At 37.3% G+C, this 27,645-nt stretch overlaps 1 protein-coding gene across 6 annotated transcripts in view; it reads right to left on the bottom strand.

Moving 5' to 3' along the window:
• Positions 1–27,645, bottom strand: part of atrx (ATRX chromatin remodeler) — a 212,591-nt gene that overhangs the window by 135,270 nt on the left and 49,676 nt on the right. For all 6 annotated transcript variants that reach the window (XM_063061026.1, XM_063061022.1, XM_063061025.1 and 3 more), the window contains 5 exons: positions 25,493–25,602; positions 23,169–23,236; positions 19,528–22,244; positions 15,080–15,155; positions 667–797 (listed from right to left, as the gene is read on the bottom strand). In XM_063061026.1, coding sequence (XP_062917096.1) covers positions 667–797; positions 15,080–15,155; positions 19,528–22,244; positions 23,169–23,236; positions 25,493–25,602 — 3,102 coding nt within the window. The remainder of the gene's footprint in view (positions 1–666; positions 798–15,079; positions 15,156–19,527; positions 22,245–23,168; positions 23,237–25,492; positions 25,603–27,645) is intronic.

Here is a 27,645-nt window from a genome sequence, read left to right as displayed (position 1 = left end):
CTTTAATTCTAGAAAAAAAGCAAGCCCATATTTAATTTGACATTAATCTTAAACCTTTTAAACTCTAAATCAAATGTCACTGAAATGTGAAGAAATGCTGCCCAATTAAAATAGCTCACATTTAAAAAAAACATGCACACTAGTCTCTAACTCAGCAAGTTGCAGATTCATGAGCCGATCCAAAAGCAAACATTCTTTTCAGAAAGATATTTCAATATAGTGCTGAGGAACTGCTTAACTGCTGGTAGTTACCACCTTACAAACTTGAAGGCACAATTATGATTGTAGACCACCTTATAGAATTGCTGAAATGAGAATTTGCCTTGTATCACAAATAACTTCTATTAATTATAACAGATCAGTTTCCTTGAGAATTAGCTTGAGAATTTTACTGAACTTGTTGCGCAAAAATTACACATTGATTTTTACAATTTAAAAGCTGCAAGACATTTTAGGAATTCCTGAAAGGTACTTTATAATTTGTTTTTGTATGTACCACTGTTAACTTGTGTTGTCAAATGTAGGACTCTAATGTAAATACAGTATTTTGATATTTTATCTTACAAAGCCTATTACTAATGCAAAAACACTGAGAAAGTGGTACAAATAACCCATGTAGGGCTGAGTGAATATTTAGTACAATTCTTGATCATTTCTTTTGCTTACCATTTTCTTCATCGTCTTGTTCATTCCTTTGGTCAGATTTCTTCTCTTCTTCAGATTCTTCCTCTGAAGATTTATCATCATTAGATGATAAATTTGCATTTATTTCTGCTAATAGCATCTTCTTGGCAATTCTGCCAAAAAAGGGGGGGAAAGGTTGAAGATATTACACTGAAACCTACATGAACAGTACCATTTAAACAGTTTTTGTAACTAGATTATTTTATGTGTGAAGATTCACATTAAATCACACAGTTAACTTTCATAAATTTAAAATTTTAGATCAGGAATAGGGGGCAGTGGTGAATGCAAGCAATTTATTTGAACAGAGAATAGATTTAAATGTTAGACAAATTCAAATACACTTATACTAATCAGTAACAATTCTTGTTTAACTCAAGAAAAAGTAACAGTCATTAAGTATTACCCAGCAGCGCCTGATAGCAATAAGATCCAAAATCAAAATGAGAAAAACGTTCTTCAGGGTACTTATGTTTCATGACTTATATGAAGTTATCAAAATTTCACCAAAATGATTATCCATTATGTAAACATTATATTGTCGCATGTAAAATATTTTGATATAATCAAAGTCAAACATTTACATTAACTAATTTAGAATAAAGAAAATTAAAGGAAGAACATTAATGTTTATTCCGAAACAGTGCAATCCCACTCTAGTCCTTGTCTTTCCTTTTCCAGTTTCATTCAAGGCACATTTGACTTACAATATTTTACCAGTGCTCATGGCTACACAATTAGCTTAGAATTTGATCAATTCACTATTCTCATTGTTCTCATTTTTTAAAAATTCAATGAAGCACATGAATACATTATTTATAAATTTAAAAAAGTATACCCTAGAAACCAAACACTAAAAAGGTGGATGGCAAATGGGAAGTAGTGCCGGTAACAAGAAAAAGAAAAGGCAAGGAAAATGCATGAATGAACTTATCAAGCAGTTTGCTGGATGCTCGAGTTACCCTGAAAAACTACACAACCAATAATGTACACTTTTTTTAAAAGTGCAGGTAAATACAGCAATGTAATTATGAAGAGCAATATCTCACAACCAATGAATAGAATCATTGGTCAATTTATAATTTGTGAGGGGACAGAAACAAAAATGGTGGTCAAGAATTTTTTTTTACTACCTCATGTATTAAGGGATCTTTAATATGTTCCAACATTAATAAAACAGTTCAAAGAATGCAGTTCTGCCAGGAATGCACGAAAACACAGGCAATGGTTATGTACTTAAATCTTAACAGCTTAACTGAAAGGGCAGAGTACTTTCAACTGAGTTTTTTTTTAAACTGCAAAAGGATATTGCAAATAATCCTAACTTAAAAACGTACTATTTCAGTCTAGTTTATCTAGATAATAAGAAATTGCAGAACTGAGATAGAGGTTTCTCAATGCCTCACTGCACGAGTTATGAAAGGTTATCAGGCAGGTCCAGCAAGTAATCAGGGAAGTTAACAATATTATGGTAGGGGAACTGAATTCAGAAATAGGGAGGATTTTCTCCTGTTATGTGGAACACTGATGAGACCACACCTGTAGTACTACACACACTGTTAGTCTCCTTATTTACAGAACAATGTTTTGGCATTAGAAGTTCAGGACAAAGTCTACTGGACTCACACTTGGAATGTGCTAGATGGTTTATGAGGAAAGGCTGGATATGTATCCACTGGGATTTAGATGAATGACAGAGAACTTGACTGAAACAAAATCCTAATGGCCCTTGACAGGAAGATATGGACAAGATGCTTCCTTGTGGGAGAATCTAGAGACAGTGGTCGCTGTTTAAAACAGAAAATAAATGTTTACCTATTTAAGACAGATAAAAATAACCCCATCCCCAAACAGAAGTATTATAAATCTTCGGATTTTTTCCTAAAAGGATGGCAGATTCTCAAGTTCTTTTTTGAGCAGTAATTGATACTTTAGAATCAAAGTGGTAGAAGAAAGATCACAGGGTGGATGTGGTGTAGAAGTTACAATCACATCTGCCATCATTTTATTAAATATTGGAATATGGCCAGATAACCAAGACCATCAGACCATAAAGCATAGGAGCAGAATTTGGCCAAGTGCCCTAACCTTGTTCTTGGAATTAGCAAGCGTTCACATTCCAGTCCAAAGAACAAATTATACAAAAGAGAATAGCTTTTTTAAAACTTAAATCTAAAAATAAACTTAAGACAATGCAGGCACTGTCACAATACAAATCAAAATTGATTAAGAAAACGGTTCAATCTTTCCTCATGCAGTGTCTTTAAATAGCCTCAAGAGGGAGTCAAAGCTCTAGCAAATAATGCACTTCATGCTCTGTAATGTGTTTCATTACACCATCCCTTCAAATCACTCCTTCACGTTTTTGTGTAAATGTGTTATACGATTTGAGTATGGTAAATACTGCAGTATTTCTAACCACAAATCTATTGCTAGCATTATACAGTCATAACCCGTAGTTGTATTGGTCCACCATTTCCTCACGGACCGTCAAGTATCCATTTACACAAAACCTACACCGATCCCATTATGTTCTCCATACATTCCTATCAACTAATTTAATGGCAAATTAACCTTCCAACACATCAGGATTGGGAAGAAACCATAAAACCATAAGACAGAGGAATAGGTTTAGGCCTTTAACCCATTGAATCTGCTCCACCATTCAATCATGGCTGATTTATTTTCCCTCAACCCCATTCTTCAGCCTTCTCCCTGTAAAATGTGTCACCCTTACTAATAAGTAATCTATCAACCTCAACTTTAAATATCTGGCTAAAGAAATTCCCCCTCATCTCTGTTCTGAGGGGATGCTCTTCTATTCTAAAACTGTGCCCTCTGATCCCACTATCAGAAACATCCTCTCCATTCTGATTTCAATGAGATCCCACCCCGCCCCACATCATACTTTAAATTCCAGCAAGTACAGGCTCAGAACCATCAAACATTCCTCAAATATTAACCCTTTCATTCCCAGGATAATTCTCATAAACCTTCTCAGGACCCTCTCTTCCAATGCCAATAGATCCTTTCTTAAATGGGGCCCAAAATTGATCACAATACCTCAAATGTAGTCTGACCAAAGCCTTATAAAACCCCAGCACTATTGTACATCCTTGCTTTTATATTCTAGTCCCCTTGAAATGAATGCTAACACTGCATTTGCCTTCCTTACTATCAAACTCAACCTGCAAGTTAACCTTCAAGGAATCCTGCACTAAGAATCTAAAATCCCTTTGCATCTTTGATTTTACGTATGGCAAATTGTCAAAGGGCTTATGAAAAACCATGTAAACCACATTCAGTGACTCTGTCTATCCTGCCTGGATTTTCTCAAAGAATTCCAACAGACTGGTTAAGTAAGGTTTCTTCTTAAGGAAACCAGGCTCATATAGCCTATTTCCACATGTGCCTCCAAACACCCCGAAACTTCATCCTTAATAATGGACTCTAACACTTTGTTAATCACTGAAATTAGGCTAATTGCCTATAATTTTCTGTCTTCTGCCTTCCCTTCTTGAAAAGTGGAGTGACATTTGCTATTTTCCAGTCCTTTGCAAGCATTCCAGAATATATTATTCCTGAAAGATCACGAAGGATGAAGCTACATTAGCTGTATCACTGAGTCCTCCAATATAGAACAATGTTATTTGTGTTAATACTCTTTTTTTAAATTCATTAATAGTTTAAATGGTGGGGCCAGCTAAATTACATTCCTAAGGTCTGTCTACCTTCACATGCTTATCATCGTTCTTCAGTTGGCTTCTGCACGTTTCTATCAAATATAAATAGGAAGAATTCTGCTTTCTTGCATGCATCTGGCACCATAATAATCTACTTATTTTGAAATCAAAGGGACCACTTTTTAAAATCTGTCCCTAGTGCTAGAGTTTTTTGCTTTATGTTGGGGAGATATTGCTTATTCAACCATGCAGGTTAGCAGATTAACCACAAGTGTGACTTTAACTGTTCTTTTCTGTTGAATTTTTCCCAAAAATGACACTAGGTAAAGCTACAGTTACACTCTTCATACTCAAATCAACTCAACCACTACTCTCTTGTTTTGCTTTCCCCACTAGAAAGAATTCTAATCTGAGCAGCTACACCCTGCAGGAAAGAATCACTTCACTACTTTTGTTATAAGACAAGCTATAAATTGTCTGTACGCTTTTTATCTCTGTACCTGTTTTTAATCAACCTTCTTCAGCCTGAGGATACTTTCCCTCTGCTACAAGCTCAATATTCCACACAATCCACTGCCAACGGTGAGCACCTAACTTTTGTTTGGTGTGACGATATTACTTTGCAGACTCATGCTTCAACTTACTACTGCACTCAAACGATAATAATATTGCATTTTCAGTGCTAATAATCATGAACCTTCATTTTGTGGTTCCACAGAACATCTTTTATATTGCACACAATGGTGAAACAAAATATCCAATTCTGTGCAGGATTGAAAAATTCCTCTCAAGCTATCGAAACATCTTTAACATAATATGGGGCTGTATCTAAAAACTATTAAACCCAACTTTAAAGTCAATATATTTGCACTGATATCTATGTGTGCAGGAAGGAAACACTTAAACCAATATGCTACTTGCACACTGAGTTAGCCCTTCAAAGATAGCATTCTATGAGACAGCAGCCACACAAATTTTCTCTAGACACTAGTAATTCTAAGGGTTCAAGTGGACAGATCATATGACCATTTTCTTCCATTAATAGTGGTATTACAAATTATTAAAAAAATAATTTTTAGCACTGAACCACAATTTCAATCACTTATGCACTTTGTACTTTGTCTGTGATTTTCTCAAAGATGCAAAATAATTTAATTCAAAAATCTTAATGCTGCAAAGAAGTCTTTAAAAACTATGAAGGAACAGCTCCAGCAACACAAAACTAATTTGGGGGAAATCAAACAAACAAGTGATTAAAAATATCCCAACCACTGCTTCAAAGAAATTAGGTAGTTAACATTCCAGATCTGCTAACCAAGGAGTGACACTCAAACTGCAGATTATCAACCACCAAATGATATGCTGCGAGATGTCAACATTTAAAAAAAATTACTGCCACTGCACTGATTCTCAACTGATTTGCTAATTGACCAGATGTACTTGCAGTCCCAAGGCCAATCTCACTTTTTCATTCAATCAAATATATCTTGATACATGTATTAATATAAATACCATGATGAGTTTTGAAATCACGCAAGGAGTTCCCTATGATGCACTACTAGAAAAGAAAGCAGCCTGGCTTACAGAGCTACACCATGTGATTTCAAACCGATCTGTTTGTAAGTATCAATACTTTTAATGTTTCCTCCAGGTATTTAAAGTTTATTAATGCCACTGTGTTATTAACGTTTGTTAATAATAGCACTTATAGAACATAGTGAGGCATATTTATAGTTGTTTTAGGGATTCATTATGTGCAAAGGAGAGGGCCTTGGTAGCATCCACGGTTTTTAACATTTGTGAGAAGTATGTACTCCTCTCGTGGATAATGAGGATTAAACGTAATTCTATAAATCTATCACAGAGGAATTCATTATTTATTAGTGAAATTAAAGAACCCACATTTAGAATTGTGTGAAGATGAGTTGCTGCATAATAATACAGAACTAACCACTGCATCAGTGTTAACTGATAATCTTGATAACCAAGGAACACTAATGCATGCAGCACCTTAAATCAAGAGAGAGATCTAATTACTTAAGTGTACACCTGAAGATCAAAATAGCCGAGTTTCCTTTGTCTTATGCTTTCTTTACTTACACTGTATTAAAGTGTGATGATGGGCAGCATCTTCTGGTCTTCTGCATTTTCCGATTCCTGAGTTGGCCATCATACTGAAGCTGATACTTTCACTTCAAGTCAACTAATCAGCTGCTTAGAACCCAATCCATGGTATATACTGGGCAACAAATGTTAGTTATCACTCTTCAGTCAATTGACCCAATCATCGTCCATTTGGCTTCAGGTTCATTTACGCTCATCAGGTAGCATACTGTGCATTTCAAAAATCAGTAAATCTGTGCAAATTCCTTGTGAATCCATTACACAAAGGCCAAATGTGCAAGAAAATGGAAATATGGTTCCCTTCCCTTTCAACCATAGGAGTTCAGGAATGCAAGTTTGACCCACAGATGAAAGAGCAGATTTCTTTCTACAAATTTTCTGGAAACGATGCAGCAGCCAAGATTAGTGCCAAAGTCCTCATCTTCAACACAAGCTGAACTGAAACAATTTTTTATGCGTAAAACCTCTGACTATAAAAGTAATTGCTTCAGATCAGATTCAATCAAGTTCTGCCACTCTTAATTTTTTAATAATGTGCAGCAAAAAAATAAATGCAATTTAAGCAGCAAATACACAGCACAATATACAAATATTGAAGTATCAAAGAAATTCACTGGAATTACTTGACAATAATTCAATATGCATAATTCAAACTTTCAACTGCTTGTGTAAAATGCACTGCCTAAAATGTGAAATTGAAAAAGTTTTAATCACATGCTGAAATGATGAGAAATTAAGAACTGTGAAGTACACAACCCTCTTTCCTGCATTTCACCATGGAATGATTATTTCACAAGAGAATTATTTTTTAATCTTGGAATTATACAAATGTACAAAAGATGTCATATATATCTGATATTACTGAATCAAATACAAATTCATTTTCCAAGTTTACATATCTAATCTTGAAGTTTCACCAAGTAATACAAGAAATCAGGAAGCACAGTAATCTGCACAAGGCAAGGCAATAGATTATGGTTAAAGCTATATTGCCCCAGAAAAATGAGAGAACTGAACCACGAGAGCACAACCACCTCAGTTAACCACTGTAACAGAAAATAATTGCTTGATTGCGTACTTGATAAGAACACCAAGCACTTCATCACTCAATTATGATAAAGTGAAAATAAATTTCTTGCATTTTACTACTGTCAATTTCAAATTTCAAAGTAGACCTTCTAATGGAAATCCTGACTTACAAAATACTTACAGTCACTACATTGTAATATTCAAAATATGAACATTGACGAATTTCGAATCATGTATGCAGAACATTAAAAGTAAATCAGCTGAAACCCATATGTTCTGTACTACATTTTCACCAGTCCAAGTGTGTAATATTTCAATCAACCTTTACAGTCCTACAGCTCTATTCAGAAATTTGAATTTAGAATATGAAACTCAAGTTTTAGACCTATCTGAAACAATCTTTGAAGTAATGAAAGTAAGAGATAAATTTTGTACATTGAGGGGGCAAGAACCAAACTAAAGTGAAATAATTTTCTAGGTGAAAAAAAAGTGTTGTTCTGAAGACTTCGACATTTTTTTTTTAAATTCTGAAATGCATGCTTTTTCTAGTATTTTCCATATAAAACATCTGAACATAATTAGGGAGGAATCATTTGGAAGTACTTTAGGGCCACCAAGACTCATGATAATTTAGTTTTAGTAAATGTGGCATGCTAAGCCATAGGAAATAGAACCATGTTAGCTTGTATCTCCAGCTTTTAGTGGTAGCAGCTGAGCAGACAATGAATCATCGAATGTTGCAGCAGAGAACCAAGACATTCACCTCAACACTAAACTTTTCAGCAACTAATTTTCTTTAATAATTTAATTATTTAATCAATAATCTGCAATTCTATATTCCAACCACTTGAAAAATTATAATACTCTTTTCCAATGCTTGCATGATAAACTTAATAATATCCTACCAACTAATAAAATCAATTTATACTTAATTGCCTTAGCTCAGCCCTCAGAATGCTTCAATTCTTCAACAAACTTAAGACTTAAAAATTGTATTTTTTTCAAATCTTTCACTCATGGAATAACCAAAATTTTAAATACATCTTGATCCTAGTTGGGTCAGTTTTCTCTGAGTGCTTATTGATCTCAGAGTAGTCTCCACTCAGAATCATTTATTTTCCAGTTAAGTTATATACTTACAATTGAGCACGCACCATTTTTAAAAAAGGATTTAATGATTAAATTTAACTTACAATAACAACAGTCTGTGTTTCTATAACACTTTCAACATCACAGTGTTTCAGGTAACTGTTGTCAAAAGAAAAGCACCTCTGACAAACCTTTATGCCTCTAGCAATTCAAATGCTCATCTATCTCTCCACAGAATAAAGGCAAGTTGTTCCCACTATTCCTTCCCTACCTGCTACAAACTTACTTCCAGGTCTTAGTGACCCCATCTTTCTTTTTCAAAATTGCTTTATTTACAGGAAGGATGCAAGGCATTTCAGTACTTGCAGACTTTGAAGAAAAAATTCTGAAAATGCCAAAACACATCTAATTCTATTAGAAAATCAAGTCATCAATATTTTTTGCTGGAAATTAACTATGCCAAGATTGAAACACAAAATATTACTTAATGATAACCCTCAACATTGCTTGTGGACAACTGAGTGTCATCTCAATCCAGTGAACAGAATGAGGTGGCAGACACTGCATTGGGGCACAATACCACTGAATTCCTGAACAAGATGGGAAGAACTCATTTAAGGTCCTCTTTGGTGAATTCAACAGTCAATTGTAACAAACCAGTATAAATTGAGATGGAGCTTAGGAGACAATGGCGTCTAATGGCGACTCCTCTGCTTGCATCTTTGGAAACAGCTCTATTTCTATTTTTAATATCTCTATATTTTCTTTCAGGGTTCTTTTGAAGACCTTGACCTGGAGTTCCATACTGACTTCAGTTCTTTGTGGGAATGGGACCCACTGTCAGGGCTCACGACTGGCCGCTTTGCGATATCCTAAGGACGTGGTCGAGAAGATGAGCTCACCTTTGGAATTTCGGGATTTCATGACTCTGTAGGCAGGCTGGTGCCTCTGTGTCGTGGGAGATGGAAGGTCTCAGGCTGTGTGCAGAGACCCGAGTTCTTTGGGCACAGAGCTCAGAAAAAGCGACGCAACAGACTTTTAACACAGTAAATCAGCGAGTTGTTTGTTTGTCTCCCCTCTTGCTGTGAAACGGGGACAACTCTTTTTCCCTTATTAGGGAGAGGGGGAGAGGGGGCGCCTGTGGTATGTTGAATTACCAGGTGAATGAGAAGTTTTAGGGGTACTGCAAGTCTGTGTCTTTACTGATGCTCTGCTGCACGCTTGAGTGCTCAGTGGGGAGGGAAATGCTTTTTTTTGCTGTTAGGGGAGGGGGGGATCGTTGCTTTGCTGCTGCCTACGTGTGGGAGGGGGGAGCTGGGGGAGGGGCTTTGTCATTCATTCTTTGGGGCACTCCTCTGTTTTTGTGGATGGTTGTGAAGATAAAGAATTTCAGGATGTATATTGTATACATTCCTCTGACATTAAATGTACCTTTGAAATTCATGTAGATGAACACTGCTTATGCATTACTTCCAGTAAGTTCATTAGTGTCAGTTTTAAGATTGTAATACCCAAGGTAAGTAAACGGTACCCTGCCTGCGGCACAGTAAACAATATCACACCACTAGTCATAAGCTGCACAAGTACTGAATGAAAAGTAGGCCTTTTGGCCATTAAGCTCACTTCACTATTCAATATGATCACAGATGATCTTGCATTTTAATTCCATTTGCTGCCCAATATTCACAACTTCTAACAAAACATAGTAAACCGAAACGAAGGAATACAAATAGGGGGCAATATTCTTTTGTCGAGTTCCAATACATTAAATTCAACTATGCTGCTCATTACCCAACCTGTTTATATTTCATACTCATGCACAAAATTCCAACCATAAAGGGAAATAATAATTTACTATATAAATGTCTACATTTTTTCAATTTATGTATCCTCTTAAACTCAGAATACAAATGACTTTTGACTAACTAGACGAGAAATTTAAATTGAAGGAGGCTGAAAAACATTTTAATGTAAAGGGCAAAAAAAATTCAATTAAAACCTAATCTGAATGCATTGTTGTATATATTATTGCTAATCTAAAACTGAAGACAGCTTTAGCTCAATTCAAACTCAGCATACATGGAAGCATGCAAAAATGCAGCATCCATCATTAAGGGTCCCCATCATCCAGGAAATTATCTCTTCTTATTGCTACCAAGATGGTGAGATAGGCGTCTGAAAACACACTATCAATGGTTCATTAACAGCTTCGTCCCGTTCACCGTCAGATTTCTAAATGGACAGTGAACCCATGAATACTATCTCAATGTTTTTCCCTCTCTTTTTGTACTATTTATATAATTTAATTTTTTTTAATATATACTTATTAAAACTTAGTTTTTATTATTATATATTGCAATGTATTGCTGCAAAACAAATTTCATGACATATGCTAGTGATATTAAACCTGATCCTGATTCATGATGCTATTTTTAAGGAAAGTGCACATTCCCTTGCAGTGAAACTACTGTTTGCCAATGACAAGACAACCTACTTTACCCTGTACCTGTATTCATTCACTGCATACCATTAAGTTGTTTGGCTTATCTATAAGCTAGGATATAATAAATCTCTCATATATTGAAAAAGTTCCATAAATCTTAAAGTGCAGGATATTTGTAACACAAAACATCAAAAAACTTTAAATTCTTGTTTATTATAGTGAAAAATAGTATGAGTTTGTTCAATCCTAAATTATGCACGGCTGGTATGCATGAAAATTTGCTTTAAAATTTTCAAGCCATCTCTTGTGAACGTCATCACTAACAATTCAAATGTGGAACTCAAGTTAACTTTTATCTTCACAATGTTCTAATCAAAATAAAGGAATTACAGCAAAGTGTATTAAATTTCATTTACCCACTTGATTTAAAAAATCATCTATAAAATATTTGATGTTAAAACATTAAAACAGATTATGCTGTGGAAGATTTTTAAAGTTAGGTGTACAGTAGGTTGAATTTTGTGATATTTATGTTCATTGATTACATGCAAACGACATTGCATGATTCAGCTAAATATTATTAAAACTCTGCTGAAAAAATTAAAATGTAAGTTGATTTCACTTTGGATGCCAGTGATTACATCTGAATTACTTGATCTGTAAACAAGAAAAAAAACTTCCAGCAGCATATTTGTACCCAGTATCAAACATAATAGCAGTCTTAAGATCTGCAGTCCAAGGCAAAAACAGATGCCTTTTTCTACATTTTTTCCAATGCAAATATTTTATGCACAATATAGAAAAGAACAAGTTGTCTAGAAATACATAGTTAACATAATAAAATAACATTAAAACAACATTTTACATTGTGGAAAATATAATGTCGCAAAAGGTTAACATATACTGATGCAGCTCCATGTGGAAAAAGTTCAGAAGACTATGGTAAAGTCACAAAACCAATTTCCTGTTTTTTTTAAACTGAGCTATTCTATCAATTTTACTATTTGGCACAACTGCTCATGGCTTAGTAATTAACAGCTGCTGAATTAGCTTATGTTTTTAATTATGGATGTTGGTCTGTCCCATATGAATACCACTCTTCATGTGGTTTAACTCACAGCTCTACAAAATCTTTCCTTGAATGCCTTCTGGGTGCTTCAAATCTGGCCAATCTTGTCTCTCTCCCTGAAAATAGTCCGAGTTTGCACACATTCACCGTAAGACTAATTTTAAGTGAGTGCTTCCAAGCACTGCTTTCTTACTTTGATTAGCAATACAAAATATTAATACTTAATACAATACAAAGTATTTGGCAGCATTACCGCAAAATTCTAAATGGCTGGGATTTATATTTTCATAATAATTTGGAAATAGCGCCAAAATGGCTAGGTTATATTTTAGATTATTCTGTTCAACGTTCTAACCTGAAGAATGTAAGAACACCAAGACAGTGGTGTCAAAGTTATATGGGGTAATGACACATTCAAAGTCAAATACCATTTCTCTTCAGGACAACATAATAATTCATTGAAACTAATCACTCTTAACAGTTGCACCAATTGATAACTTTTTTTTCATTTATATCTGAATTTAATTAACTCCTTTGATGACAAATTTAAATCTAGATGGTATGTTGCTTCCCAGATGCCTGGGTCAGAGACGTCACGGATTAAATACGTACACTTAAGGTGGAGGGTGAGCAGCCAGCAGTCATGATGCACATTGATACCAATGACATAGCTTAAAAAAAAGGATGAGGTCCTGAAGAGAGAAGATAGGGAGTTGGGAAAGACGCTAAAAAAGGACCTCAAAGGTAAAAAGCAGGATCTCTGGAATGCCACAAGCAGCAAGGGTAAGAATAGGATAACATGGCTGATAAATAACTGGCTGAATAATTGCTGCAAGCGGCAAGGTTTCAGATTTGTGGATCACTGGGATCATCTTCTGAGTAATGTATGACCTGTACTAAAGGGGCAGGTTACACCTGAACTCGAGAGGGACAATGTACTTGCTGGCAACGTACATGAGCAACAAGATGACTAGAGTAAGGATAGATCTGCTTAGGAATAAAGGGATAAACGTGCCGAGTCAAATGAGATAGGGGAGGGCCTAATTAATAAGTTGTTTCACTGTGAAAGAGGTACTGTGCTGGAGTGTTTTGATGTCAAGAACAAAGTAGTCGAGATTCTGAAAGACATTAGAATAGAAGAGTTGCTGGGCACAATAGGCTATACCCCAAGTTATACAGGAAGCGAGTGAAGAGATTGCAGGAGCATTGATAATGATCTTTGCATCCTCCCTGGCCACAGGAGTAGCACTAGAGAACGGGAAGATGGCAAATTCTTGTTCCATTGTTCAAGAAAACTAATAGGGATAATCTTGGGAACTACAGCCTTACATCAGTGGTCCCCAACCACCGGGCTAAACTGGTCCGCGGTGCACAAAAGGTTGGAGACCTCTGAACTAATACAGAGAATTCTTAGGAATAGAATTCACAAGCATTAAGAGAAACATATCTTTATAGGGATAGTCAGCATCGCTTTGAAGTGCAGGTTGTCCTGCATGAACCTGACAGAATTTTTCAAGTGGGTGACAAAGAAAATTGATGAACATGGAGCCATGGATAAGGTGGTGTACATGGATTTCAGTAAGGCATCTGAAAAGGATCCCCAGAGTAAAGTCATGAGGCATGCAATCCATGAAATTTTAGATGGGTGGGTTCAGAAAAGGCTTGCCCACACAAGGCAGAGGGTGGTAGTAGATGGAACATGGTGGTCGGCGACTTACGGTGTTCCACAAAAACAAAAATATTCAAAAATATTTCTGCTGTTTTTACTGAACTGGTGATCGTTTTAACAATTTCAGAAGCCAAAAGTAGCAAGTCAAAATACAGACATATCCCCACCTAAGGGGAAGAAATGCTTCTACTTGCCCCAAAGAATGCACAGTGAAAAGATGAGTTTAAATTATGACTCATCACACAAAAAAAAAATCATTGGGTACACAACAGGCCAGCAGCTCCCATTCTACCAAATTGAATTCCATCCAAAAAATCTGAACAAAACATCTGAGGAGCATATACCAGAAGCTGCAGGGTCTTCAAAATACCAAATTGTTCTGAACCCCAATTCAGAAATACGGGACAACAGCTCTCAATTTTGCCACCTATTAAATATTTAACTGAAACTGTAAATGAATAGGAAAACCCCACCTTCAGTCTGTGACAAACAAACTACTAAATATGATTTTTAAAATTTTATCAAGAGCTTGTGTATTATTCTCAGGATTGAAAGAAAAATAATTAGCTTCGTTGGCCTAAATTGCCCTTTCTGAAATGCTGTCCCCAAGTTAAAATATATCATGATAATAGATAAATGTTTTATAGCTTGTATTTTGACCCAGTTATCTCTTGAAAACAGCTTCACAATTAGCAAGTTACATTTTCAATCTTCCTCTCTTTATACAAGATAAAAAGACAAGTTTATTAACACAGCTCTAAGTAGAAAAATATCTTCTATTCTTTCCAAATCAAAAATTAGAAAACCCAGTCCACAAAGAAACTAAAAAAAGTCTTCATCTAAGTAGGCATGATGCAAGCACATCTAATTAAGAGGTAGAAAGCACTGTGAAGAAACATATCATGTAACAAATTTTCCCAGATACTTCAAAGCATGTGGTAACCTTACGGATAATATTCAATAAAACATGCAGGATCAACAAGCACGAAAGAGGACAATTAACCTTAGTTTTGAACATTAAATTCCAGTTTTAACATTTTGATCCACAGTTTCAATAAAAATATGGGAGAAGTTTTTTTTTAAACATAAAATAGGTTTATTAAATAAATTTCAAAACTTAAAAGGCTTGAATTTATTTCAAGTGTTCTTACAAACAAATTAGGGTAATGTGGTAAAACAAAAAGGAACAAATGCTGTAACTAAATTTTGGTGCTTAAAGAAATGGCCATGATTGCATAACATACATTTCTAATAAATTTTTGTGAAGTCCACAATGTAGAAATTATTACCTATTCTCAGGATCATCATCATAATCGTCACTGGCACATTGGGTGATATTTTTTGAATTGCCTTCTGCTTCATCACCTGTAAAGACATAGAACTAACCTAAGTTATGACTTACACAAATTACAATGCCCTGTTCACCAACAGCTTTGTAGCGAACTGCCAGCATGTTGGACAGCTCAGGGAAACTCGTTTCCAATTTCCATAATGGTGCATTACAATGTGGAAGTCAAAAGTTATCAATAGAGGGCAAACCAGCACACCTAAATGCTCCTTCACTTCCTGCAGCCAGAGGATTCTTGGCAAAGGAATTGTGAACCATACAGAAACATAGCTGCAGTGTTTATGCCCAACATATTCTGTTTCAAAATGGTATTTTAAGTCCTTACATTTGTAATTTTATTGGTAGAAAGCTAATAGGATTTTAAAGCAAAAGTTGCAAAAATATCTTTATCACATTAATCCTTAAGTTGAAAGACTATAAAGAACTCACACAACTTCAGCACTTAATTTAAAAACTCAAAAACTGAAAAGTGGCAATTCATGTAAAAGGAACTGCTGAAATATGTGGAACAAGTGAGTGGCAATTTTAACAGCCGTGCACCCAGTATGCACACTTCAACAGATCCAAGATTTATTCAATGGAAATGCTTTTGTCAAAATGTTTGTAGTCATGCAGATTCAGAATACAATTAATGGAAAAAAGACACTAACAATTAATGAGTTACTACTAAGTACAGATTGAGAATTAATGTGAAAATAAATAAATATCCAAAGTCAAAAGGAACATGGTCAGAAAAAAATATTTTAGCTGACTAGTTAAGCAGAATAATAAATCAAATAAAATTCCTTCTATAATGTAATGGTAGTTGATATTCAACTAAACAGATTTTATCATTTCAGTTGATCATGAGGAATTAATAGGAAAGTTATTTAAGTTACGAGAACCATTGTAAGGATAGACGATTACGTGGAATGACTGAAGAATATTCAACATCTATCACTAAGAAATCACTAGCATTTTGTTTGTTGCAATATTAATTTACTTAAGGCCTGTTCTAGACTAAATGGTATATAGGGATCCTTTTCCACAGCATCATTTGGGCCCAAGCAAATGATGCCAGGGAAAAACTGGGACTTTTTTTCTGGCGAGATCAAAGATGACTTTTTATACAAAGTACAACAGAATTTTTTTTTAATTTAGAGATACAGTGTGGAACAGGCCCTTCCGGTCCAACAAACTGCACCGCCATCAACCCATCTATTTAACCTTAGCATAATCACAGGACAATTTACAATAATCAATTAACCTACTAACCGGTACATCTTTGGAATGTGGAAGGAAACTGGAGAACCCAGAAGAAAAACAATCATTCACAGGAAGGATGCATCTGAACTCCGACGCCCAAGCCATAATAGCATTATGCTAAACGCTGCGCTACTGTGGTGCCCCGTTATCGTGTATCAGATCTCATAGATCCATATAAATCATCTGCATTAGCATTCATTACTTGGCACACCTGCATATAAGTCATGGATAACAGCATGTTCAGCGGTGCCTAAGTTTTTTAAAAATCAAGTTCAGAGCTTTGCTCAGGAGAAAAACATGCATTGCAGGTAATTTATATATCAATATCTATAGTATCATAACGGAAAGAGTGGCTGGATTAGCGTCTTCTCTAGTCCAACGCGAGTTATATTCATCCTGTGTGACAATCCTATCTGGCCTCTCAAGCCTACTGTCAATCTCATCAGCAAAACTAAAACTTGGCACTCCCACCTATCCCCATTACATTTCATCCCTTTTCATATCTGCAATCAATCCTTAAAAACAGTCAAAGTTTCTGCTCATATTATTCTGAGGAAGAAAGCTCCAAACGTCATCAAAAACTGTCATACACATCCTAAATGGGTAGCATGCTTTTTCTTTAAAAACCAGGTTACAGAATTCTCCCAGAAGATGAAGCATCCTTTCCAAATCTATGTCATTAAGAGCTTTCAGGATCTTGGTGACAGGACCAACAGTTCTACACAAATTTTTATATGTATCGTTACTTCCATAGAAATTCAGTGGAATACTGCATTTAAGCTTGACAATAGCACTACAACATCACTACAATTACATTCAATTGTCATCAAGATTACTTAATGATAACACAAACACCTACGTCAGGATGCTATTCATTGACTAAAGCTCAGTATTTAATACCATCATTCCTACAATCCTGATTGAGAAGTTGCAAAACCTGGGTCCCTGTATCTCCCTCTGCAATTGGATCCTCAACTTCCTAACCGGAAGACCACAATCTGTGCGGATTGGTGGTAACATCTCCTCTTCGCTGACGATCAACACTGGTGCACCTCCGGGGTGTGTGCTTAGCCCACTGCTCTACTCTCTATATACCCATGACTGTGTGGGTAGGCATAGCTCAAATACCATCTATAAATTTGCTGACGATACAACCATTGTTGGTAGAGTCTCAGGTGGTGATGAGAGGGCGTACAGGAGTGAGATATGCCAAATAATGGAGTGGTGTCACAGCAACAACCTGGCACTCAACGTCAGTAAGACCAAAGAGTTGATTGTGGACTTCAGGAAGGGTAAGATGAAGGAACACATACCAATCCTCATAGAGGGATCAGAAATGGAGAGAGTGAGCAGTTTCAAGTTCCTGGGTGTCAAGATCTCCGAGGATCTAACCTGGTCCCAACATATTGATGCAGTTATAAAGAAGGCAAGACAGCGGCTATACTTCATTAGGAGTTTGAAGAGATTTGGTATGTCAAAAAAATGCACTCAAAAACTTCTATAGATGTACCATGGAGAGCATTCTGACAGGCTGCATCACTGCCTGGTATTGCAGGGTGCTACTGCATGGGACGGAAAGAAGCTGCAGAGGGTCATAAATTTAGTCGGCTCCATCTTGGGTACTAGCTTACAAAGTACCCAGGAGATCTTCAGGAAGTGATGTCTCAGAAAGGCAGCGTCCATTATTAAGGACTCCAGCACCCAGGACATGCCCTTTTCTCACTGATACCATAGGTAGGAAGTACAGAAGCCTGATGGCACACACTCAGTGATTCAGGAACAGCTTCTCCTCTGCCATCTGATTCCTAAATGGACATTGAACCCTTGGACACTACCTCACTTTTTTTAATATATAGTATTTCTATTTTTTCTGCACAATTTTTAATCTTATATATTTAAACAGATACATACACACTGTAATTGATTGATCGATTTATTTATTATTATTTTATTTTGTTTTCTTCTATACTATGTATTGCATTGAATTGCTGCTGCTAAGTTAACAAATTTCTTGTCACATGCCGGTGATAATAAACCTGATTCTGATACTTCAAAAAGCTACTTAGAAACTATAAAGAGAAATTATCCTTAATCACAGAGTGCCAGCATTTAAAAGTACTTCATATGCAGCAATCATATGGTTATGAAATACAAGCTTTTAAAAAGCCTGTTGAAAAGATTTCAAGCCAAATGATGTACTACTTATTACCAAATGAAGGTTGTATATACAACAGTGAACAATTTTAACTGGATCAATAAATGGGTTCTGCCATAATCCTTTGTTTCAGATCTCAAAACAACTGTGGTGCAAACACTGAAATGAGTTGAATTCCAAACATGAGATGAGGGCAACTGCCCTTAACTGACACACAATCAACACCCTAAACAATGTGGCATACAGGGGCCATGCTACGCATTGTCTATAAAATGCACTGGCTTCTACATCTGAAGACAACAAAGGCAGCAGGAAATGAGAACACTTCAGCAAGCTCCCCTTCAAGTCACACAACACCCTGACCTGGAAATACATCACCAGTCTAGTCACCACTAAACAACACTTGTTTCTTCACTAATAGTATTTCAGTGTTTCAAGGTGATTGCTCACAATTACCCTATTAAGAGCAGTCAGAGATGGGCAATATATATGTTGCCAACAATGATCAGATACTAAAAACAACTTTTAAAAGTAAGCACTCAATTCACCATTGATTTCCTCCACCTACTAAAAATAATATTTAACATTGTTCAATCAAAAATTTAGAGATTGGTCCTTTATTACTATACTAAGAAAACTAACTCAGTTTTCAAGATAACACACACAAAATGCTGGAGGAACTCAGCAGGCCAAACAGCATATATGGAAAAAAAAGCAGTCAACATTTCGGGCCAAGACCCTTTGGCAAGACTGGAGGAAAAAATATGAGGAGTAGATTTAAAAGGTGAGGGAGGGGAGAGAGAAACACAAGATGATAGCTGATTGGTGAAAGAGATACAGGGCTGGAAAAGGGGGGAGTCTGATAGGAAAGGACAGGGCCAAGGTTCTTGCCAAATGTTTTGAGAAAGCCAATATAGTTAAACATGGCATGCTTTGAGAACACAAGGCACTCATGCAATATGTAAAAATATTAGATAAAATTCACCTACCTGATGACTGGCAAAATCCAGATCCAGTTGCAAGCATAACGTTTTCCATGATAGGCTGTATTTTTTGTTCATCGCTACTTCCTTCTCCAGGAAGATCATGCTTGTCCACTTGCTCAGCTGCTTCATCACCATCTGACGAGGATGAAGAGGTTTGCTTTCTTTCCATAGCTCTTTTCTTGCGTTTCAATCGTGTTGTCTTCTCTTGAACAGATTTTGCAGAAGCTTTCTCATCATCTTTGAATGAATCATCCTCATCTTCCTCTGTTGCCTGCTTTTTTGCTTTCTTTGAAGATGATTTTTTCGCAGCACTGATTTTACTCAAGTTCTTGATTTCCTTTTCTAGGTCAGAGTCATAGTTGGAGGAGTCAGAATGATGTCGTCTTTTTTTATTAATAACACAAGTCCTTTTACTAGTTCTTTTTCTTTCCTTTCCACCAAAATCTGAGCTGGAGGTTGAACACTTCCTCTTCCGTTTAAGACTATCTGTGTTATTTGCTCGTGGCATTCGTTTTCTCAGATCAAACAACCGTGTCTTTTTAACTTTTTGTGATGAATCACTGTCTTTGTTATCAGCATCAGATGAACTATCATGTTTCACTGCTGCCTTTCTCAGTACCTCTGGTATCTCATCAGAATCAGAGGTAATTTGTTCACCAGGTTTATGCAATGTATCTGATTTATCAGGATCAGATTCTTCCATCTCAGACTTGACACTCTCATTTGATGTTTTTGATCGGCTAGTCTTGACTTTACCTGAAACTTTTTCATTGTCCTTTGATTTATTTTTTGATTTCCTACGTTTCTTGCCACCACCACTTTCAGTGTCTTCCTCCGATCTAGAATTGACAGTCCCTGCCCCTCCAGGACGTCTTAGGGGTGTAGTCTTAAAACGAGGTGAGCGCTTGGTATCAGGGTCCTCTGACAGAACCAATGCATCATTTGCAGCATCATTTTCAACATTTTCTTCATTAGATTTTTTCTTCCTTCTTTTTGTAAAATTTGCTTTGCTCATTTGAGATTTCTCTGCAATCTTTTTGTTTTTAGTCATACTGCCTGCAGCACTGATGCCATCCCCAAGCCCTATATTAACCTGGCTACCATTTCTATCACCACTGTCTTCTCCAGTATCATGGTTCTTATCTTCACCTGTATCAGATGCTGATGCAACTTCAGCACCACTCTTGTCATCAACTCCACCAGCATCAGTATTATCCCTCATTGCTTCAACTTCACTCCCATCCCCAGCAGCCTCTGCATCATTGCCAATATTCCCAGGAACCTCAACTTCACTGTCATCATGCCCTGCAGACTCAGCTTCATTTGCCCTAGCCTCAGCTTCACTATCACCACCACCCCCTGCCTCACCTTCATTATCGCCACCATCCCCAGGCTCAGCTACACCTCGTTTACTCCTCCTCAGCAATTTTTTCCCGCGTAGACCCTGTGCCGTTTTCTTACCCTTCTTCTGTGAAACTGGGGACAATTTTGTTGAAATTTCACGTTTCAGTGAACATTTTGTACTCGAATCAGAGTCAAACTCTGAAGATTTTTCTGAATTATTGCGACTTTCAACAGTACCAGGCATTGCACACTGACTTGCAGAATTATTCACTGTATCCGTATCTGGTAGCAATGAGTCAGAAGCCTCAAACAAACCTCCAGTTAGTGAAGAAACACATCCCATATGCAATGCTTCATCTAAACTGTTAAGTAAAGTGGCTTCTGCCATTTCTGATTCAAGCCCCTCACTTGAGCTCCCGTGTGGAGCATCTGAATTGCTGTTGTCCAAAGGGTCACTTAACGAACAGTCATTGGCAATACTATTTACTGCTGGAGTAAGCATTAATTTATCTTTTTCTACCTTTATTTTTTCATCTTCAGTAGCCTTATCAAGTTCACTTGAAACCAAAGTCACTTCCATTTGATCAGATTTGTCTTCTGCCAAAACACATTTTTCTGCAATTGTTTTACCAGGTACTGCATTATTCTCATTTTTAGTGGATTTCTGTGCCTCAACTTTGATAACACAATCTTGTAAGGATTCAGTAGATTTTTTTTGCTCCATTTCCAAGTCTTGAATTTCTTTATCTATGACCTCCTCCAATGCATGATGTACTTTCTTTAGATCACCAAGCACAGATTTAAAAGCTCTCAATTGTCTCATGTTTACATTAGGCTCAGATTCATCCAAGTCTTTTTGTTTTAAAAAATTAACAAAGCTAATATTCAAGTTAGCAGTTGTATCAATTAGTTTGCGAGCCTTCTTCAGAATCTCTTTTGGTACTTTCAATGCCTTGTAGGAATATGTAATAGTTCCAGATCCTGAAGAAAGACTCTTCAATGAACTTGTATCTTTTTCCTGTCCATTACAATCTTTACTGGAAATTCTTTGAGTATTTTTATAATCTTGATCTACAGACTTGTCACTGTCATGAGGGCCTGGAGATTTGCATTTCTCATTGTCAAATTTGAACTTTTCGAAGTCTTTCTTCCTTTTGTTTTGCTGCCATAGCTGATCAAGACACTCAAATACACTGTCACAAGCTGTGACCAAATCCAATAAAGGCTCTGGATTACATACATAGCAGTACCACTTTTTGTTTTCATCCATAATATTGGAAAGTTCTTTTCTACCCAGGTTACGCAATATGCAGCTTTTACAAAATGCATTGTGACAAAAGTCACAACAAATCAGATTTCCACCTTCAGCACACCATCTGCAGCGAAGAACAAATATGAGTACAATAAAAAAAACCACAGTGTCAGAGAAATAATAATCTTGATCCTTGAAATTATTTTCTTTACTGGAAGACCCAAGCCAACAGCTGCAACAAGAGCAACATGGCAAGGAATTACATCACATGCAGCTTTGGTACAAAAAAATTACATTCGTCTCATTGAAACTGTTAAGAATGAAATACAAAAATCTGATTCCTACTTAAACAAGTATCCAAGTGCTGAGCTGTAAAAGCATCCAGCTGTGAAGATGGCTGTTGTATCTTCAAGATAGCTCAGTCTTCAGCCTTTTAAAAATTAGTGATTATCTCAAGTTTGAAATGTAATCCTCCCATTAAATTGGTTTGTTATATCTTTGCTTTACTGGTTCAGAACTTAAGGTCAACTTTAATCTACTTGAAACAAAGGTGTGCAGGATTCATGCTATGATCATGTATCACTTCCCACACCCTATCCACCCCAATCCTTTTCTATAATCACCCATGACACTGAGACAAGAATCTTAGCAGCCCAGCGAGAGTGGCTATGTTAAATGGCATCCTGACTACGTATCCTGAGGGAAGGGGAGGGAAATAAACCTAGGAACAAAATAATACATTTGTCATAATTGCAGAAGTACAAGAATTGAATCAGGCAAGTTTCAACAAATACCCTTGAGCCACAAAGTCTTATCAAAATGATCCTTAAAATTAGATGATTAAACTTTTCCAATCCCATTTTTCTGTGCTAGGAGGTTTTAGGCACTTCACCCAATGGAGCTTTTACACCTGAAGGTTATAATGTTAAATTTTCATTTCTTAAACTGGTGTAAAAAGGGAATGAATAAAACACCAAATTGATCAAACCAGAGTTCAAACTTCAGGTATGTGACTATAATGAGTAAAGGAAAATAAAGCACTGCTCACCTGCACTGTTCATCCATATCATCAGCATCTCTGCTAATGTCATCACTCATATAGTACTTATGGCAGTTCTGTAAAATGCACATTAGAACTTAGTCACATTCATCATGAAAACATTTAAACAGCTGAATTATTACAATCCTTTACTTAACTCAGTTATGCCATTGCTCTCAACAGGAATTCTGCAGATGCTGGAAGTTCAAGCAACACACATCAAAGTTGCTGGTGAATGCAGCAGGCCAGGCAGCATCTCTAGGAAGAGGTGCAGTAGACGTTTCAGGCCGAGACCCTTCGTCAGGACTAACTGAAGGAAGAGTAAGAGGTTTGAAAGCTGGAGGAGGGGGAGATCCAAAATGATAGGAGAAGACAGGAGGGGGAAGGGATGGAGCCAAGAGCTGGACAGGTGATTGGCAAAAGGGATATGAGAGGATCGTGGGACAGGAGGTCCGGGAAGAAAGACGGGGGGGGGGACCCAGAGGGTGGGCAAGGGGTATATTCAGAGGGACAGAGGGAGAAAAAGGAGAGTGAGAGAAAGAATGTGTGTATAAAAATAAGTAACAGATGGGGTACGAGGGGGAGATGGGGCATTAGCGGAAGTTAGAGAAGTCGATGTTCATGCCATCAGGTTGGAGGCTACCCAGACGGAATATAAGGTGTTGTTCCTCCAACCTGAGTGTGGCTTCATCTTTACAGTACCACCCTTACCACCATTCAGGGCCCCAAACAGTCCTTCCAGGTGAGGCGACACTTCACCTGTGAGTCGGCTGGGGTGGTATACTGCGGCCGGTACTCCCGATGTGGCCTTTTATATATTGGCGAGACCCGACGCAGACTGGGAGATTGCTTTGCTGAACACCTACGCTCTGTCCGCCAGAGAAAGCAGGATCTCCCAGTGGCCACACATTTTAATTCCACATTCCGTTCCCATTCTGACATGTCTATCCACGGCCTCCTCTACTGTAAAGATGAAGCCACACTCAAGTTGGAGGAACAACACCTTATATTCCGTCTGGGTAGCCTCCAACCTGATGGCATGAACATCGACTTCTCTAACTTCCGCTAATGCCCCACCTCCCCCTCGTACCCCATCTGTTACTTATTTTTATATACACATTCTTTTTCTCACTCTCCTTTTCCTCCCTCTGTCCCTCTGAATATACCCCTTGCCCATCCTCTGGGTTCCCCCCCCTTGTCTTTCTCCCCGGACCTCCTGTCCCATGATCCTCTCGTATCCCTTTTGCCAATCACCTGTCCAGCTCTTGGCTCCATCCCTCCCCCTCCTGTCTTCTCCTATCATTTTGGATCTCCCCCTCCAACTTTCAAATCTCTTACTCACTCTTCCTTCAGTTAGTCCTGACGAAGGGTCTCGGCCTGAAGCGTCGACTGCACCTCTTCCTAGAGATGCTGCCTGGCCTGCTGCGTTCACCAGCAACTTTGATGTGTATGCCATTGCTCTGCCAAGTATATTGAAATCAATGTTCCCAGTAACAGCAGCCCTTGCCCTTGCTTGCTCCAAAAGAGGAATCCATTAACAAAACAAAATCACAGAATTTATTCCAATAAAGTAGTACGCTCCATAATTAGAGGGAGAAAACCTATTGAATTCTAAGTTATGTCAGCAATTGGTTATCAAGGCCTATTAAGCATCTGACATTGTATGAACAAGATTCTACTTTATTATGCAAGCTATCAATTGTCTCAATCCAAGTTTTGAAAGACTATACTTCCAGTCCTACAAAATATAATCAGACCTTCAAACTCTACAGCATAATCAACTTTATTGATTCAGCAATACAGCATGGACTAGGCCCTTCCAGCACTTCAGGCCACCTCAACAAATCCAATTAACCCTAACCTAATCACAGGACAATTTACAATGACCAATTAAACCACCAGGTACACCTCTGGACTGTGGGGGGAAATCAGAGGAGAAAACTCACGCATTCGAGGAGGAATTACAGAGACTCTTTACAGAGCGGTGATGGAACTGAACTCCAGAACACCCCAAGCTGTATTAGCATCACACTCACATTATAAAGTATCAAAAGCCCTTTTGGCCATAGGATGGTGCCTATACAGCAGATTCTTAACAAGATAAAGTGACTACCCTTGCAATTAATCTATGGATTTCAACATTGTATGAAATGTATAAGGATTTAGCCTTCCACTTCAGCCAAATAAAATTAACCTGATAAGACCTCCATGCAGGAGCATTCTCAATCATGCTTAAATTTGCCACTAATTTAATTACTTTAAATACCTGATCATTACATCACAGATAGTTGCTCATGTTTCACTGGAGCATGGTATATTTGAAAAACACCTACCTTACAAATAAGAACTTTCAGTGCAGGATGCCGCTGGACTGAATCCTTGTGAAAGTGGTTTACTTGCTGCCCGCAAGCAGTGCAGCTGACTATTCCTTGCAGATTTTCATCTGGCAGTGAAAAATTTCAAGTTTACATTGTATATTAGCTCAATGGCTGCCAAAATAAAGCAAAATAAAAGACAGCACTGTATTTCTAATGCAATCTAGTACCCAGAATTATGTTGCACAGCTTCAGGTGCAAAGGGACCAACAGCCGGTATATCCATGATAAAACATCACCCTTACTGCATTCAAGCCCCTGTTGTAAGGATTAGCATACCACTAGATTTTAAGTTTTAAAGTTCAGAATCAGAATTCTAGATGTAAATTCACTTGCTAACCCAAATCAGGAACTACATTAGGATAAAGATTAAACCAGGCAAAACCAATGAAGCAGAAATCTTCATCCTAAAATATCCTTTAAAGTCAAAATTCTGAATCATAATTTTTAAAATAATAAACACAGGAAATACTTAGCATCGGTGGAGAAAGGGCAAATTAATAAATTAACCTGGAATGGTAATTATTTGTCAGAGCACTTACAGTGACTTGAAAAAGTAGTTAGCCCCCACTACTATTTTCACATTAGTCTCATTTTCTAAATTTAAAATCTTCTGAAGTAGGATTTTTTGAGCTAATCTACAAACATTCTGCATCATGTCAAATCAACAGAAAAATTCCAAAATCTGTCAACAATATATTAAAAATTATAAAACAAAATTGCGAGGCTGAAAAAATATTCATCCCTTTGTAATTACTATGCTAACTTACTGCAGGTACAATACTGTATCTTACCAACTCATCCAATACATAGCGTAACTAGATAATTGAAGGATCACCTGTTTTCAATGAATTTAATAGAATAAATACCCACTCCCTCTGTAAGGTCTAACAGTATGGTAAATTTTCAATAGGCCAAACCAAATGAAGATAAAAGAGCATTCAAGACAAGTCAGAGAAATAACCATAGAGAAGCACAAATCTGGGAAAGGGTACAAGACCTCCAAACATAGAAACATAGAAAATAGGTGCAGGATTGGGCCATTCGGCCCTTCGAGCCTGCACCACCATTCAGTATGATCATGGCTGATCATCTAACTCAGAACCCTGTACCTGCCTTCTCTCCATACCCCTGATCCCTTTAGCCACAAGGGCCATATCTAACTCCCTCTTAAATATAGCCAATGAACTGGCTTCAACTGTTTCCTGTGGCAGAGAATTCCACAGATTCACCACTCTCTGTGTGAAGAAGTTTTTCCTCATCTTGGTCCTAAAATGCTTCCCCTTTATCCCGAAACTGTGACCCCTCGTTCTGGACTTCCCCAACATTGGGAACAATCTTCCTGCATCTAGCCTGTCCAATCCCTTTAGGATTTTATACATTTCAATAAGATCCCCCCTCAATCTTCTAAACTCCAGCGAGTATAAGCCTAGTCGATCCAGTCTTCCATCATATGAAAGTCTTGCCATCCCAGGAATTAATCTGGTGAACCTTCTTCGTACTCCCTCTATGGCAAGAATGTCTTTCCTCAGATTAGGGGACCAAAATTGCACACAATACTCCAGGTGTGGTCTCACCAAGGCCTTGTACAACTGCAGTAGTACCTCCCTGCTCCTGTACTCAAATCCTTTTGCTATGAATGCCAGCATACCATTCGCCTTTTTCACCGCCTGCTGTACCTGCATGCCCACTTTCAATGACTGGTGTATAATGACACCCAGGTCTCATTGCACCTCCCCTTTTCCTAATTGGTCACCATTCAGATAATAATCTGTTTTCCTATTTTTGCCACCAAAGTGGATAACCTCACATTTATCCACATTAAATTGCATCTGCCATGAATTTGCCCACTCACCTAATCTATCCAAGACACCCTGCATCCTCTTAGCATCCTCCTCACAGCTAACACTGCCGCCCAGCTTCGTGTCACCCGCAAACTTGGAGATGCTGCATTTAATTCCCTCAACAAGTCATTAATATATATTGTAAACAACTGGGGTCCCAGCACTGAGCCTTGTGGTACCCCACTAGTCACTGCCTGCCATTCTGAAAAGGTCCCGTTTATTCCCACTCTTTGCTTCCTGTCTGCCAACCAATTCTCTATCCACATC

The sequence above is a fragment of the Mobula hypostoma genome, chromosome 10, assembly GCF_963921235.1.
Source record: "Mobula hypostoma chromosome 10, sMobHyp1.1, whole genome shotgun sequence".
Taxonomy (NCBI): domain Eukaryota; kingdom Metazoa; phylum Chordata; class Chondrichthyes; order Myliobatiformes; family Myliobatidae; genus Mobula; species Mobula hypostoma.
This window is presented reverse-complemented; position numbering and strand designations above follow the sequence as displayed.